Source organism: Columba livia, chromosome 8 (assembly GCF_036013475.1).
Source record: "Columba livia isolate bColLiv1 breed racing homer chromosome 8, bColLiv1.pat.W.v2, whole genome shotgun sequence".
NCBI lineage: Eukaryota > Metazoa > Chordata > Aves > Columbiformes > Columbidae > Columba > Columba livia.
The window spans coordinates 11,835,989-11,852,517 of NC_088609.1; the positions used below are offsets into that span (position 1 = coordinate 11,835,989).

The 16,529-nt window shown below is 43.8% G+C and overlaps 1 protein-coding gene across 28 annotated transcripts in view; it reads right to left on the reverse strand.

Moving 5' to 3' along the window:
- Positions 1-16,529, reverse strand: part of NFIA (nuclear factor I A) — a 348,817-nt gene that overhangs the window by 67,174 nt on the left and 265,114 nt on the right. For all 28 annotated transcript variants that reach the window (XM_065070931.1, XM_065070923.1, XM_065070913.1 and 25 more), the window contains 2 exons: positions 13,633-13,750; positions 11,038-11,165 (listed from right to left, as the gene is read on the reverse strand). In XM_065070931.1, the coding sequence (XP_064927003.1) occupies positions 11,038-11,165; positions 13,633-13,750 (246 nt within the window). The remainder of the gene's footprint in view (positions 1-11,037; positions 11,166-13,632; positions 13,751-16,529) is intronic.

Here is a 16,529-nt window from a genome sequence, read left to right on the forward strand (position 1 = left end):
TTGGTGTATATCACACTAACCATAGATGTAAGAGAAGAGCAGCAAGGACGATCTCATGAGGACTGTGGGATGGACAAACAGAGGTGCAGGATGCTGTGGACACCCTGAACATGACCCCAGCGAAAGCAGAATAAAACTGCACACTAGGTGAAGACATTGCTGAACTTTAAGCCTTTGTGGAGCTGGAAAAAGAAAGAAAATTGAGAGTACTTAAACAGCATCCCTTATTCAGGCTGCAGCATCCTTCTGCGAGGCTCGGTGGTACCGCGTCGCGCTGTGTTCATGCCCTTAGCACTGGGGTTATGGGTCAAGGTTACAGGTTACACACTCTGGGTGAACAACCCAGCTGCTATCACAGCACATATACATTCCTGGAGGTATAGGATGGCTCTGTAGCCACTCAGCCAAATTGTTACCTGAGCTAACAGGCTGCTAGACAGATTTCCCCACTTTCCTATGCACACTGACTGCTGTGGTCCAAGTGTTGGGGCAGCACTTCACTTGAGAGAAAGTAGCCAGGGAATGATTTATTCACTACTTCTGCCAGTAAAGAAACCAAAAAAGCACCAAGGAACGTCAAGGAAAATTATCAGGCGGCAGACAAAAGCAGCGGTTCTGCCTTAGAGAACACCGAGTAAAACTAGAACTTGCTGCCATGGGATGTTGTGGAGGCCAAAATAAAGAATGGGTTAAAAACATCTCTGAAAGAAAAGTCCACTGAAGGCTGTCAAACACAAAGATGCAAAGGGAGCCTCTGGCTCATGAAACCGAGCTGTTTTCTGCCAAAATCCGTGAGGCTTTGCTCTGAAAAGCATCACTGGAAGCCTGTCCTGCTGTTGTATTCTTTCCTTAAGTGTCCACCACCAGCTCCTGTCAGAGCCAGCGGACAGGGCAGGGCGAGCCTTCTGTCTACCTGAAAAAAGGCATTTTTTCCTCTCTGTGGGCAGATGCACTGTTTCTCTAGGCTGGAATGGGCTGCATCTGGCAGCTGAGAAAGAGGAAAATTGCAGCAGGTATCCAGCTCAATGAAATTAAGATCTCAGGATTGCTCTTCACTCTGTGCTGAACCAGAGGAGCATCTCGAGTCAGTGTGGGAAAAGAAACAAAAAAAAAGAGGTGTAATATGGTCTGTGTCCTGTTCCTGGTCTCGTATTGTCTTCTGTCAGTTCCCTAACACCTCTCAGTGCACATTTTAACTTTGGGTCAAAATGTTTCCTTTAAAATAAAGCCTGTTTTCTCCTGTAAAGCAAAGATCAAAACGTGTGCACAGAGCACAGTAGCAGCACTGTGTGCTACGCAGTGGAGTGATGGTTGTACCGGGAATGTTAATAAACAGTGCCCAGAGCAGAACTTCTGCATAAAAAAGGGTGTATGTTACATCTCTCCCCCTCTCCCCTGTCTCATGCAATATTTACACAGCTGTGCTTTGTAAAATGTGTAGGGGAGGTTTTTATTATTATTTTTTGGTAATTTATTTACCTAAGATAGCCCAGCATCTGTTTTGCGGTGAGCTTCTTTCACAAAGTTTCACAGTTGCCTTGACTGATGCAAAAGGAGGTCACGGTCCTTACTCAGTGATCCCAAAACCATTTGTTTCAACCACTTAGCCATTCTATTTGGCTAATTTGTGTTCTGTTCTGTGTTTTTGGTTTGTCTTCTACTTGGAAATCTGCATCCCTCGGGGAATTGATCTGGCTAGGTGAGTATTTTAGTTATCTGCTTTATAAAATGCAGAAGTGCACAAGAATTTGCAATAATATGCATCATGTACTGGCTCTCAATATGTACTGTATATTGGCTCTGAAGACTACTAATATTTTCCAGCTGCCTTCACAAAAAAACAAGAGTTCAATGCAGCCTTTGCAGTGGGTCCTTTCCCATGACTCCCTTTCACAGGTGATGAAGACCTTTCCCGTGTCCTGAAGAATTAATAAGCCTGAACATTTCTGTACCAGCAGCATACCGCAGGAGATAAAATATTGCTTCTGCTTCCCAAACACATTAGAAAAAGCAAGTCTGCTGATCTCAACTGCTAAGACAGCACATGAAAGGAATGCAGTCCATTTCCTAACCAAGATCTAATCTATAGAAGAGCTTATAGATCCAAGTCAACATCCTGAATTGGTCCCAGAAGCAAACAAGAAAACTAGTTCAACTTTTGGAAGGCAGGTACAATGTGCTCAATGTGTTTCATCCCATTTTGCAATTAAACAGTCCCATGCTGCACTATCAGATGATCTTCAAGAAAAACTGCATCAGAGGAGACCCGTCTGGAGCTCACAAAGATTATTCATGTTTGACAGGCTCCAAATCAGCCAGAAATGCGCAGCCAAATGCAAACAGAGGATGCTTCTGTCCTTTGGAGCTCACCTCTGAAAAGACACAGAAAGTGTCTGCTTTTGTCCCAACACCAGGGAAGCTTATAGTTTTCACTTGGTGACAAAAGCAAAGTCCAGACCATATAGTCGTCTTTGCTTTATGTGTATATGTTAAACAGAATGGGTGGCAGAACACGGCTTAGCAAAGACGTCTGAAGAATGTTACGACCATGGACCAACACAGCGCTCCCATCCCAGGAATCATCAGGAAGCATTGCTCCAACATTTGTCGGGGAATAGTTTTCTATGCACTAAACCTTTCCTATTAATCTGAAAAATGATTCAGATGATACTACTTGTGTGGGGAGCTCAGGTGGTCTTCTGGCTGTCACAGGACACAGATCTGCTTTTACCTTGGTCATTTAAAGTCAGTGAAAATAGCACGTAAGGATGATGCTACCACCAGGCCAGCCAAAAATACAGCTTTAATTTGCTATATGAAGTGAAACACTTTCTGCATTTTTTAACTCGGAACTCCTACGGGTCCATACTCATTTTTAAATGATGCATTTCCTGACATCTGGAATTAGACGCAAGAAGCAGAGCCACAACACTGACTGACTGACTTCCCCGGGACCAAACCAAAGGGATGTTTTCCTCAAGGGATTACAGCAAAGCTGAGGCATGTGCTTTAACACTTGCATGGGATTATTATTTTTATTAAAAATGGAAAGTACAGTTTAGGCTGAATCACAGGCCAAATTTGTTGTGCTGTCCAGTTTCTGGAAAAATGGGAGCTTTCGAGAGGTGCGAAAACATGTAGGACTTTTCAATGTGAACCGAGTTTTCAATCAGTAGTTCTTTCCCTACGTCGAACTCCCTTCCATGATTTGGAGCCAGTAACGCCAGCAGCACGGCATGTTGTCACAGGCCTCATGCTACTACGTGAATTGCCAAAGAAAGGCTGAGCTATTGATCCAGTGGCAATTTGCTGTTGAAATGACTCTGTCTGTTACACCAAATGAGTAGCGTTCATCATTTGACTCGATGAATGCGATTACAAAAGACCGACAATGCTCAAAGCACCACTCTTGACCTGCTGCATTTTTCCTGGCTCACATGAGGTTCTTGATCTTTGCTGGCCATGACCAATTAAGAGTTTAAATCGCCCATTAAGGCGCGGCTCTGGAAAAGTTCTGTTTAAAATAAACAACAACTTATATTGGTGAGTAACTCATCAACTATGCAGCAGTCTGATTCTGATTGCCTGGCAGAGAAACACACACATTTTGCGCAGGATCTGATAAAAGATCTATAATGTGCTAACACAAACCTATCATGTAGCACCTGTGACTAACAGATTGTGATATCAAAGTCTTGATGCCTAAGTGCTCCTGTAAATGCATTAAACTTTTAGCGGCAGGAACTGTAGACTGCCAGTGACAAGGAGCTGATATGGTATTTCAGTAAAAGTTGATAAGTGTTATTGCTCTTAGAAGAAAAGAAAAATCTTATGTTCCTGAAAACCACTGGGCAGCTTGTGTTTTGATGGGATACTGTAATGCAGAGAGAAGGGATAAGGGAACACATGGAGTCTACGAAAGCAAAAAGACATTTAAGGAAAGCCCTGTACACTACAGTAGCTGGAGCTCCTTGAAGGATGCTCCCATCATATGGTTGGTTTTGGGTGTCTACCTGCTCACTTGAAGCCAGCTTTTTAGGCGGCAGCATGCACATGGTGCCATGACAAGGTAGCCCAGGCCCAAGCACACTCTGCTTCTCAGCTATGGCAGAACAAGGATGGTGGAAGGCTCTGTAAGAGTGGAGGGAAACATGGGAAACTGTATAAAGCCTTGGAGATGAGAAGAAGCACAGGTCTGAATGGGAATGGGGAAATGGGGTGAAGTAGGAGTCCTAGTCACAGTATAGAGTCTAATAACGCTCAGAAAAAGTTGTTCAGAGAAAATAAACAGTGGAAGTTTCCTGGGAGGAAACGGGTTCTGTCTGCCGTAGCACTCATGGCATCTCTTCAGTTTAACGGCACAAATGAGCGTGATGAAATTCTCCCTGCTGTAAACCAAAATGTTCTGGCCACCAGTGAAACGTGGTCTGTGTCTGACCTCCCATTCGAAAAGCCAAACTATGCCGTGCGCTGAAGGTTTGTCTGGTTGCGAAATGTTCCCGCTGTCTTAATATATTACGGAGGAAAAAATGGCACCGGTGCCTGCTGATAGATGTGTCAAGGTATGGAATGAAGCTGCTGCACAGGCAGGTACAAACCTAGTTGCTCTGTGTGTGCTGTCTGACTTTTCTGTACACACTGAGAACTGGAGGGCAAGACAATGTCACACCTGGGAAAAATACCGAGTAAATATAATTGGCAGGGATCCTGGATGTAGAACTCCTCTGGTCTAAGGAAAAGAGACGTTTCCCTAATTCTGTCTTTCTTAAATAGGTCTATAAGTATCTAAACAGTTCAGCTTAAGGAAATTAACAAAGATCATAAAATTCCTTTGTCTAGTTATGATCCAGTGAAAATTGCCCACTACAGCAAGTCACTGAAAAGTAATGCCAGAGTAATGCCAATTTGATATTGAATACTCCAGGTCTGAAGTTGAATGTTTTCCCAGTAAAAAGGGATTATTTTTTCTATTCCTTATTTTGTAGTATAATACATGGTTCTCATGTTATTCATCATATTTTCTACAGTCAGACCCTTCAATCATTGGCCGTAATGTAGCACAGTCATCGGAAACTTCTCTGAGCTCTGAGTTAGTGTGTGGCATCAAGTTTTGATGAGCCCACAGACCTTTTGCCCGAGGACAGATCAGACGCACTCTGCATCACTGATGCTGGGACATATTATACGTATTTTACCTTCTCAGTAGTGCCAGTCAACAGTTGTGTTTAAGGCATAAAGAATGCATAAAGAACACAATCTAGGATCTCCCTTGCACCACTTCTCTGGCATTTCCAAGATATAATTCTGAACAGACTTTGAAAACAAACTCTCGTGGTCATCCAATCTATGCCTTAATGAGTATTTCTGATGTGCAAGGCATAAATAAAAGTTTCTTAGTAAATACAGAGAAGAAATTTTCTTGCGTGCTGAGAATCTGCTAAGAAGAAAGCCCATGCCAGATTTAAGAAAAGGGTTATTGAAACAAGAATTTGGACCTGTTGCCTGTGTGTGGTTTTTCCATAACTAGCAATGGGGAGAGACACGGTACCATTAAGTCAGGGGTCACTGCCACTTCAATGGAAATACTCCAGAATAGGATGTCAGCTCCTCAGCTGCATGGAAATTGCTCAGAAATGATTTTCAGACAGTCCCGTAGATGGTGGCATGAGAACGAGCAGCCTGAGTGGTGTAACAAGCAATCCTGAGGCTGACTTTAATAGCATCTTTACTACCAACGACGTGTCCAGCACTCTAACAGGGAGTTTTCTGGCTTACTGCAGGTTCATATAATACTATCAACTTCATGAGCGCCTGGAACTGTAAATATGTCTTTCGGTCATGCAGTGCAGGTGTTACAGCTAATTCCTTAAGGTTTCCACGCTGAAACTCTGGTTTGGTTCCTGGGGTTTTCATGGTGAAGCCACACAAGAGCTCAGCACAGTGTGACCAGCAATAACAGCTATGGTGGAGCTGGAGGAAGGGAAGGTGGATGACCACCGTATGAAAAGTCCTATCAGAAGAAGGACCACAGAGCTCCATCCATTTTGCAAATGGGTGCAGTGCTTTAAGCTGGTGAAGCCCACACTTGAAGCGGAGCTAATTGTCCCTTCAGATGTCTCAAGAAGCGCAAGGAGTACAAACATGTACCTTTCCTGGGATTACTGTCCTCCAGGGACCAAACTGACTTGTGGAAACAAAAGTTCCAGGAAGATCTAAGTAAAGAAACTAATAGGATAATCTGAATTTGCATCTGAAAGATTTTTTTCCATGCCGCGCTGTAGAAATACAATGGAAGTAAAACTGGCAAATACCGTCCATATGCTGCACTACAAAATGACTGACAGAGCACAATGTGAACATTACTGCGGGACTGAATCAAGCAAATGCATTAAAAAAAAGGCATAAGCAGAATACTGATTAACTCAATCTTCTTTTATTATGGAATTAAAAAACTTATACCTGTAATTATGGTTTACCTCCATTACAAGCAGAGTTGCCACAGAACTGAACATGGGCCAGCTTTGTGCATGAGTTCAAAGCCAGGGTGATGTTGCCTTATTTTCTTACTAACATCATCTTTATCCTCTCTTGCCCTTCTTCTCAGTTAACAAGAGTTATGTACTGAAAGTGCTGAGATAAAGTGATGGTAAGGAGGATACCGCAAAAGGTATTTGAAAAGAAGAAGTAATTTACTACATGTCTGCTTTGTTTTATTTCCTAAGCCTTCCCGTTGTGAAAGGAAATTCATCTTTTCTGGCAGACACCAGCCTTTTTAGGCCTGAGAGCTCCCCAGGAGCTTTCGAGTGCAGGTAAATGGATGTGAGACTCAAGGAGTACAGTACAAGGAACACGGAATTAATGCTGGGTTTTGCTTTGGCTGTCACATCTGACGTATAAGGAGAGTGCTATATCCTTGCTTGCAAGAATTATCTAGATGTAAAAACCACAAGGCTGAGTCCTGTGCTCATTACTACGGGTCTGAGGTGCCACACATGGAAAGGTCACATTGCTGGTGGGTGAAACATGTAGCATCTATGTCCAGCAAAGTCCCCAAGTGAGACAGATGTCGGGGTGCTCCGAGCCCTGGTGCTCGTGATGTAAAAGCAGAGAAAAAGGCCGGTGGATGGACAGTAGGTGCAGCCTGTGCTCTGCACAGAGCAAGACCCCAAGAGTGGGCACAGGGGAAGCAGCCACTGCCTAATCTAAATAGCACACCGAGTGGTTTTGTCCTCTTCTGTTCTCCTGCCAGTTTGCACATATGCTCTGAGTATACAGCCTGCCCTCCAAAGACCACTTACAGGGGCAATCACAGGGAAGCGAAGCAGGAAGAAAGTATCCAAAAAGGGAATTTTTTCAAGACAAAAAACATGGAGACAGATGTAGAGTGACTAGTCACGGCTGGCGGTAAATAACCCTCTGCCTGGAGTGCTCTCTTTCTCTAAGAAGAGTTCACAGACTCCATTTCATATTTCCCTTCTAGGAAGTAAAATCTTTGTTTTCCTGGCATTTGTTCTTTTTTTTTTTTTTTCTTCCCTACATACTTTTCCCCTTTTGTATAGTTTAAAATTGTCTTCTCATTTTCCCTTTCTCTTGTACGTTGTGCTCTCACGCAGACCTCATTTCCATGTACTGTCCCAGGCAACATCTCTATAACACTATAACCATTTCATTGTATCTGTGCCTTGAGCACTTCGCTCTGTCTATACATGTGCATAAATGTATGGGCGCTTCACACCTGCTCCTGCATTACAGTCCCCACTTTTTCTCATGTGCACACCTCAGAATTAAGCAAATACAACACACAGACAGAATATTCATCCTCTTGCTCCCATAAACCTGTCAAGGCATATAGGCCAAGAAGTTATCTCTGCATAAATCTAAATCTCCTGTGAGGAAGCAATCTACTCAAAGGCAATAAAGCCAAAGGATATATTATTATCTTTGGTGTGGATCCTACTGGGCTGGGAGGCTGGCTGCTGGCTCCTCTCTGAACTTTCCTTCCCAGCCAGAACAGCCATCCCACAGACAAGTCTAAGCTTCCTCTCCTTGCTCTGATTTCCTCCTCCCATTGTTTGGCTGGTAACCCAAAGGACAGGGTTTAATTATAGAGTTTGGAAACCTGGCTTACGCTACTCTGCCAGCACAGGATAAAACTTCAGCCTGCCTTCCGAACCAGCATCACTCTGCACCGTTGATACCTGCATTATCCCACGCAGCATAAAATGAGCCACATGGAAGAAATGCCAAGTCAAACAAAAAGATGGTTTCACTCTTTAAACTCCTACTGCGAATTTCACTGACAAAAAAGCACAAAACAAAACACTGAAGATCAGAGATTATTGTACGTTAAAACTGTGCCATCATGTTGACCGCAGAATAAAAAAATGGCAAGGCCTTTCTCTGGACAGGAGAGGCATCGGAAAAGATGGATCTGAAACAGGTCCAGGCTCCAAAGCTCCCCTCTCGGAGAGGAACGCTGCGGCAAGCCACTGGGTAATACGGGATGTTAACATCATTTATACCGTTTTCAGATGACCAATATATTTTCTAGGCAGATGCCTTATTGAAGACTCATAAAACATTTTAAACTTCTGGAGATAAAGCACCCATGTCTCATCCAAAGGGCCAGATGTTAATACCAGACCCACGTGCAGTTTCTGAGGAACGGCAGGGCACCATGCACAGACCGCTGATGTGTCCCTCAGGGGACACCTTGTGCCAGTGACACACCACTGTCACCCTAGCATGGAAGGACACCTCAGCACTATTTTGTCCTTCACCATGGATGAGCTGGGGCTCTTTAGGTGATCAATCCGCCAGCCGCGCTCTTGCAGTGACCCCGTTTTACAGAGAAGCTGAGGCAATGCATTCAGACACTGCTGGAATACTGGGGTGCATCTGCATGGATGTAGCACAAAGATGGTTTGAAAGTGCATCCCGCGCAGGCAGGATAAAGCTCTTTTTCTTCATAGCTGTGACAGTGATAGATAGCTAGTGAATCTGAGCTATATCTAGTTGGTACCTGGCTGGAGTCCCTGATGTTGTAAGGTGATTTTCTGCCATTTTACAGGCAACACAAAGCAGAATCTGGGATTTTTCTGTAGCAAGGTTGGAAGGTGGAAGGAAGAACTTTCTCTGACTTATTCTTGCCTTTCTGAGCACCTCGGGAAGTCTGACACGGGCAGTTGTGCTTCTCCACGATGAGCACGCGGTGCTGCCAAGAGCAGCGGAGGTGATTTGGAGCCTTTAGATACTTCTCTTGTCCAGCCCAGCAGCTCTGTGCCACCATCTAGTCAGGACTTGGATGAGACAGAGGTAATGACCACATGGGGGGAAAACCACCAGAAGTGACAGCAAAATTAATAGCCAATCTCTGGCTGTTGCACAAATGGCGAACATTTGTCATTAACAAAGAGCACCCCGAACTTTGGGGGGAGCTAGCCCCCGGTCTGACAATGATGTAGAAGCAGTGACCCAGTCGGCTTTTAGCCATCTGTGTCTGCAGAGGAGGTTGCGCTCCCTCCCTTTCCACGGGTGCTGAGCTTTTGTTTGTGTTTTTGCCGCTCCGTGAGCAGACCAGTTTACTCCAAGGTGAAGCTCTGCCTTACATCAGCTGGAGCTGATGGAGGAAACAGCCCCTGGTGCCTACATAGCAGGACACCCCCCTGAAAACACCGGAGCCCTGGGGACGATGGCAGCGGCAAGGCAGTGGCGGGGAGCCTGGCACTTGTCTGCCTGCAGGTCCACCCTCTCCTCCTGCCAAAGTGCCACATGTGCCGGCAATAAGGGCCCACAAGCTGGCTCCTCCTCATTAGAGCAGAGAGGGCAGCTGGCGGGGGATCCTCCAAGGGCTCCCCGGCGCGGGAACCAGTCCCCTCCCAGTCTGGAATAGCCCAAATTTGGTGACTTTCTGGGCATGCTGTAAAGGACAGCTGTTTGACAGGGTCTCCAGAGAAAGCTGTGGGGATGTTTCCTACATGATGAAGGATATAGGTGGCTGGCCAAGTGCCCACGGAACTGATTTTAATGCTGTTCAGTTGAATTTACTTTTCTGTGCTGTATAGTTCATTATACACAGGGCCCTGGACAAGCATGTGTTGTTTCTAAGCAAACCAAAGCCATACTATTTTAAATCTAAACGAGAAAGAAAAAAGAAACATATTGCAAAAGATCCTCTGGGCTGTTTAGAAGGCCTTCTCAAACACTGGGAGGCTGGAGATGAATGCACTGCTTGCCTTCATCTAACAAACAAGACCCCTGCTGTTTTTATTGACAATAAATATTGAATATACACCTGTAAGCAAAACTGAGGCATTAACTTCACCTATGAATGTAGCACTGACCCAGAAAAATATTTTCAATAGTATTAAGCACCCAGATGATCAAGATAAGTGATCAATGGACAGTCAAGTATGTAACATAACAAAACCCAAAAGATGATCAACAAGAAAGATCACACACAAAAATTAACTGAGAAAAGGCAGAAGAGCTGCTTCCTAAGTCTTGCAAAGTGTAACACCCAGTGGTATCTGTTTTGATCTGAAGCTTCCAATCACACTTCATGGTATTACAGACAAATAAAACAACTCCTTCGGTAAGTCTCTCAGAAGTCATTACTAAGTGAACTCAAGTGTTGTATAACGCTTGAAAAGTCCTTCCACCTTATATAAATGTAGGGATATTTATTTAAACAGTAGGGCACAGTCCAGACAGGTATTGCTTTTTGCTAAGCAATTGTCACCACTATCCCAGAGTTGAATCTGGACATTTTGACAGAAAAAGACAGCCTATCTTTTGCTGCATTATTTAAATACTTCAGCTATTTGGCCAAAATGCAGAAGTGACACACTACAGAAACATTCACAGCTGCAGGAGCAACAAAACCACTACAATATTTTCATGAGACTGACCTTTTCTCAGAAGAAGCTACAAAATGTTTAGAACTGATCGCCTTCCTATAGAGCATTCAGTGTATTCTGGTAACAAAACTAAGCAACGGGAGATGCCGTTCTGGGGCTCCCGAAAGCCGTGGCTTACCTGGCTCCACTTCATGCCATCCGCTGGACTGGCTGCCGCTGCCTGGAGAGCGCCCTTGGCTTGTGTAGAACGGCTCCTCACCAGGACTGTCCATCTCATCCTCCACAGACTTGAGACGTTTTGTGGAGCTGAGAAAGCAAAACCACGTAATCAACACTATACGTACGGAAAGGAACAAAAGCACTTCTGTGGGTGCATACCTCACCCTGCTTGAGAGGAACGTGGTTATGGGAACTATGATGGATTTAGGGCCCTGAGCAGGGGCAGGTATGCGTCCTGCATGGCCATCCTGCCCAACCAACCTCTCAGCACCCACGTCTTGTTTCTGATTTGCTTCACTGCCAACGACTAAGTGAGACACAAACACACCTCTCACAGAGTCCAAACCGAAGCCCTAAACACACGCAAGTTTAACCAGAAGATAGTTTAACGTTTAGGCTTTTACAGGTCAAAAAGTAGGACATTTTTCAAAGCACAGAGAGGTCAATAAAAAGGCAAGAATTTAATTTGCATTGTGTGATTTTTTGCAATTTGAATGAATATGGTCATGACGTACAGGACTTATTTTAACAGCTTATTCTAAAAGACAAATTATTTATGACATGAAACTTATATTTTTCATCTTTTAACAATAGCCATTAAATTAACCCAGACTTCAGTCCCATAAGAAGCAGTGTAGACAAGTGAATGATAGTACAATCCGTTCTTGGTTCGAATGCTCATGTTATCCAACATGTAAAAGCACTTTACTCTGGAACTACGCCACCAAGCATAAAAAAGTCCCCCAGTAGGTACCTCTGGCGGCGTCAGTACTAAAGGATTCCCTTGGGATCCATCCCACCTCCCTCGCCAAGGGCTCAGGAGACAGAAGAGCCTTCAGAGGTCTCTGGTGACCACTGACTCAGACTCTGGTAGTTTCACAGGGAGAGGGTCCTGAAGCCAAAGACACTCAGCTTGGCTCTGTTTTCTATAATGAGTTGTACAGACTGCGTGGGGATGTTACTGAGAATTTCTAAGTACTTTTCCAAGGCTGGGTCAGCTCGCTTTTTTCACCAAATCTGTATCCTATTAAGACTTAAGGCATTCAAGAACAGGCTCCTCTGTGTAGAGGGAACATATTTAACAGACATAAAATATTCCACTGCAATTTCTCTCCGTTTAAAACTTGCAGGCTCTCCGTGGCTCCCCACGCGAAGCTCTGCACAGGTAGGAGCTGGCGGGTTTGCAAAATCCGTTTGTGAGAAACAGGAAGAAGAATTCTTGCGGTATGCGTGGAATGCAGGTTTGGCCATTCCTTAATTTAGAGAATTGTTATGTGTCAATAGGGGAAATTGTGTGCATACAATATAATTACCACCTGATAATTCTGCTGAGTCTATGTATTTAAGGAATATATTTTTTTTTCTGACTGGGAACAGCCTAATGAGAGGAAAACAAACATATTACCAAGTTATTAACTACCCATGCTGTTTATAATTAGCTCCTTATCAGTGGTAGCTATTTGCAGAAGAATAGAAGAGCAACAACAGAGCTCTCAAGTAACATTAATAACCTCACTTTTCTGCTTCTGGAGTCACAACTAAATTCTACCTGAGAAAGCTGGTAGTGATGAGCACTGTAGGCTACACAGTTTACATGCAAAAAAAGAAAGAGCACCAAGCTTTTAATTGATGTGTAATGGGGTTTGTAGTTATCAAGCTTCATAATGGGCGACTTAAGTGCAAGATGTAGAATGTTCTTCCAATCACTGCAAAACTGTAACAAGTTATTGCTAAGAGCTTCTCTTTAAAGATTTTTTAAATAAAAACAGTGGCTACATTCAAACTATAGAGACTTCTAACGTGTACTTGCTGCTGCAAAGCTGTGACACTGCAGACTGAGATAAAAATGTAGAAGAACCCTGGGCTGAAGTTAGACTTTCTTGTCATGTCTTTGAAATAAGTGATCTATTTTGGCCGTGGGGGAAAAAATAAAAATCAATCTGGTTCCCTAATAGTGTTCAAGACTACTAGAGTGAGTGGGCTTGTTTATAAATCTAATCTCACGGATGGTTAACGTGAAAGGTAAAAATAAAAAATATCCTTGTTTGATAGTTGGCGTCTAAGCCAAAATCAAGATCAGACTGGGTAGTCATCTGCATTAACAATTTGTTTCCTACAGCCTGAGTCACAAATTTCTAAATGCTATAGGAAAACTAGAATTCATGATAGGCCAAGGTCCTAAAATGATGTTAGTCTCACAGATAACACTTTTTTAAGATAAAGAATGCCTGTAAGTCTGTCTTAGGATTCCCCTGCTAGGACATGTCACTATGCTCCCAATTCTCTTCTGCCACAACTGAAACTACAAGAATTCCAGCGGAACTTCTCCTGATGCACCAAGATACAAGCCAGAAGTTACACAAATCAATGCAGCAGTCTTTCTTCGAAGCTTGTACATATAAAAAGAACTTTAACAGCTCTGTGAATCTGAAACAGCTCCACATCTTGAGGCCCCCAAACAGCTTGTCAAAGAATGCAATGGTTACTTTCCCGATGAGTAATGATGCTGGCTTGGGTTTTCGAGTAACTTGTTATTAGGCAGAGATTAAATTACCTGGTAGAGGATGTGCTAGGTAAAGACCTCCTCATTGCTCCTGGGCTCATGCTGTAGTATGAAGAACTTTCCAAATCTGAGAGGGAGAAATTAGGGCCTGTTCCTGCAGCTATCGGTGCTGGGGAAACAAAAGAGATCGCAGTCAGTAAGTCACGTGAATAAGGCCTGAATTGCACTTCAAAATCACTTTCTTCTTCCCCATGAGTGTGTTTAGTTTCACAATGAGAACAGGTGGGACGTGGAAATCAGGAAATGCTAATGGTAACCGGCACTGCAATCAAGAAGATGTAAATGTTATCAGGAATACAATGTTCTGTGACATGGAATTTTTCTTATGCTCCTCTAAAGGTATTCTTTAAAAAAAGCCCCAACAAACAACAAACCAAACCCAGCAAGATTTTCTTTAAGCACTGCTTTTATATTAATATCACTCTAATATTTAATGAAACTTTTTGCTTTCACTTTTAGGACAGCGTCACATTTATTGGCATAGTTACAAACAGGCTGCATCATCCCTGTAGTGTGCTTGGCATAATCTATAAGCAGCATAGGCAGGGAAATACACACCTCAGGGCCCTTGGTATGTACGTGATGTACATCCACAAGCACAGAGGTTACAAATGCTCTTTGGAGAAAGCACAAAAGCAGATGAGAAACCTGCGAGCATCCGAGTTTTCCTCTGGCCTATCCTCCAGCTGAATCAGAGCTAGAGACATATGACTCCCAAAACCTTTTATCCACCAGTTACCTTTCCCTGCTCACCTCTCACTACCTTACCCAGCACCTCCGTTTTATTGCAAGGCATGTGAATGCCTTTTATTTCCCTGTCCTAGAGCCTTGGGTTCACATTAAAACATTGTGAATTCTTACATACCCCAAAGTCTGCAGACACAAGCCTATGAACTCCATGTGGTGTGTCTTTCTCAGAAGAGAAAAGGTCCAGAGCAGTTGAATGTTACAGTCAACAGATAATGCATTTCACAAAAAAAAAAAAAAGCAAAAAAAAAAGCGCCTCTATTTGGCAAACGGTACCATATCCAGTGTCACTGTTCCAGTGCTGTTTACAGGACAATACAACTTTGGGAGCTGACAATTAGAGATCATGATTTTCCCTCACGTTTTGGAGACATCTGAAAAAGGATGTACAGCACAATAAAACACACAAGCTTGGCCTGGAACGCATTGTCGGAGAGCCCGGATTCACAGCAACAAAGGCAAAGCAGCCTCGATGCCACACAAGGATGCTGAGCCAAGCTTAATCTTTGGTCTGAGAATCTGGCCCATTTTCAAACATGAAAAAATCTTTCAGTCCGATGGGGCAGGAGCGAGGAAATGGAGACGGGGGAGCTTGTATCACCCAGCTAGCGTGTCTGGGCTGAAACACAGGCTGCTGGGAGTGCTGCCACGGACGGTAATGGGCCCAGGATTTCACCCCAAGTTTAAGGAGCTCACAACGTCAGATTTGACAGAGGAATAATGTAATTTGCAGCTGCCTCTTCATCCCCACAAGACAATTAGTTGTTGTTTGGCAAGGATCTTTTAAGAACGTCACTGAAGACAGAAATGGAACTGCCTGGATAGCCACTGACTTCTAAAAGGATGGGACAAAAAATACACAACGCCATTAAAACTTGAGAAAATCTGGAATGGTCATTAAAAGGAATTAAGATGGGAAGTAATTTATGACAAGAACACTCAAATCCTTTGTTATCTTCTCTTAACTATCGTACGCTTCCTGCACACTGGGTGTCTGAGAGGGTGTGCTAACAGAAAGAAAGAAAAATTAAGCATAGTAAAATTAACTCGTTTTATCAATTTGTGCTTTCTGCAACAGTTTCCTGACAGCAGCTACAAGCGGCTGTAAAACTGATGAATTTGCATGGAAAAAGAAACCGGTCTAAGTAATTTGTGTAAAAGGTAACAGGGACATGGACTGCTATAATTCAGACACCCTGCAGATAGCAGACTGCTGCAGTGTGAGCAGTTATGGGTTAGAAAAATGACCACACTGCAGTCAGTCTGACTTGAATGGAAATCAATCATAAAGGTACTCTCTGCAGCATCTACTCCACAGTTTTCAGCAACTTCCTTGCCAAACAGAAATGTGCTCTGTAAACCCTTTGCTGCTCAGTTCCTCTGCACCCTCTACCCACCAAAGACGAACTTACAGGTTAAGCATGCTATATTCCAAACAGGAACATAAAAAGGCTAAATTAAAGCACTGTTTCTTTCTGAGGCATGATGAATTTCCTAGCCATTGCAAGATTTATGGAACAGTTTTACTGCAAACAGATACAGAAGAAAAACTAGTATGTGGATAACGCTTTTCTTCTTTCTCTCACCCCCCCTTCTGTTTATTGCCATCTCCCCAAATCCTGGACGTTTCTGTTCCAACACTTGAACTGGCCCTATAGGAAAATGAAATGTATCTCCAAACCAGGGGTGGGATAGGAACAACGTACAGCTAATGCTATGTAAACTCAGCACAAATTAAAACCGGCTCATCACACAGCGAGCACGAAGGATGCTTTGTTTGCTACAGGCCAAACCACCCTGCCACACTCCAGAGCCTGTCTGCAACCTGAGGGGCACAGAATGAAACCCACCTCTGATACACAACAGCAGATCTGGTGACAAGGACCTGCAGTTCCGTGGCAGTCCTGACACTCGGGCCACTGTGCTGCCACAACCAACTCAAGGTCTCTGGCCCTAGAAGTGCTGTGGAGAACCTTGCACAGGGCTGAGCTGGTCTGAAATCCCTTCTCCTGCCTGCCTGACAGCACCTCACACCTCCTGCACTGGGCTTTGGCTGCCGGGACCGCGGTGCCATCCCCGTGGTTTGCGGTGACATGTGTCACCGGAGCTGGCATGATGCAGTCAAGAGCCACCCGAGCCTG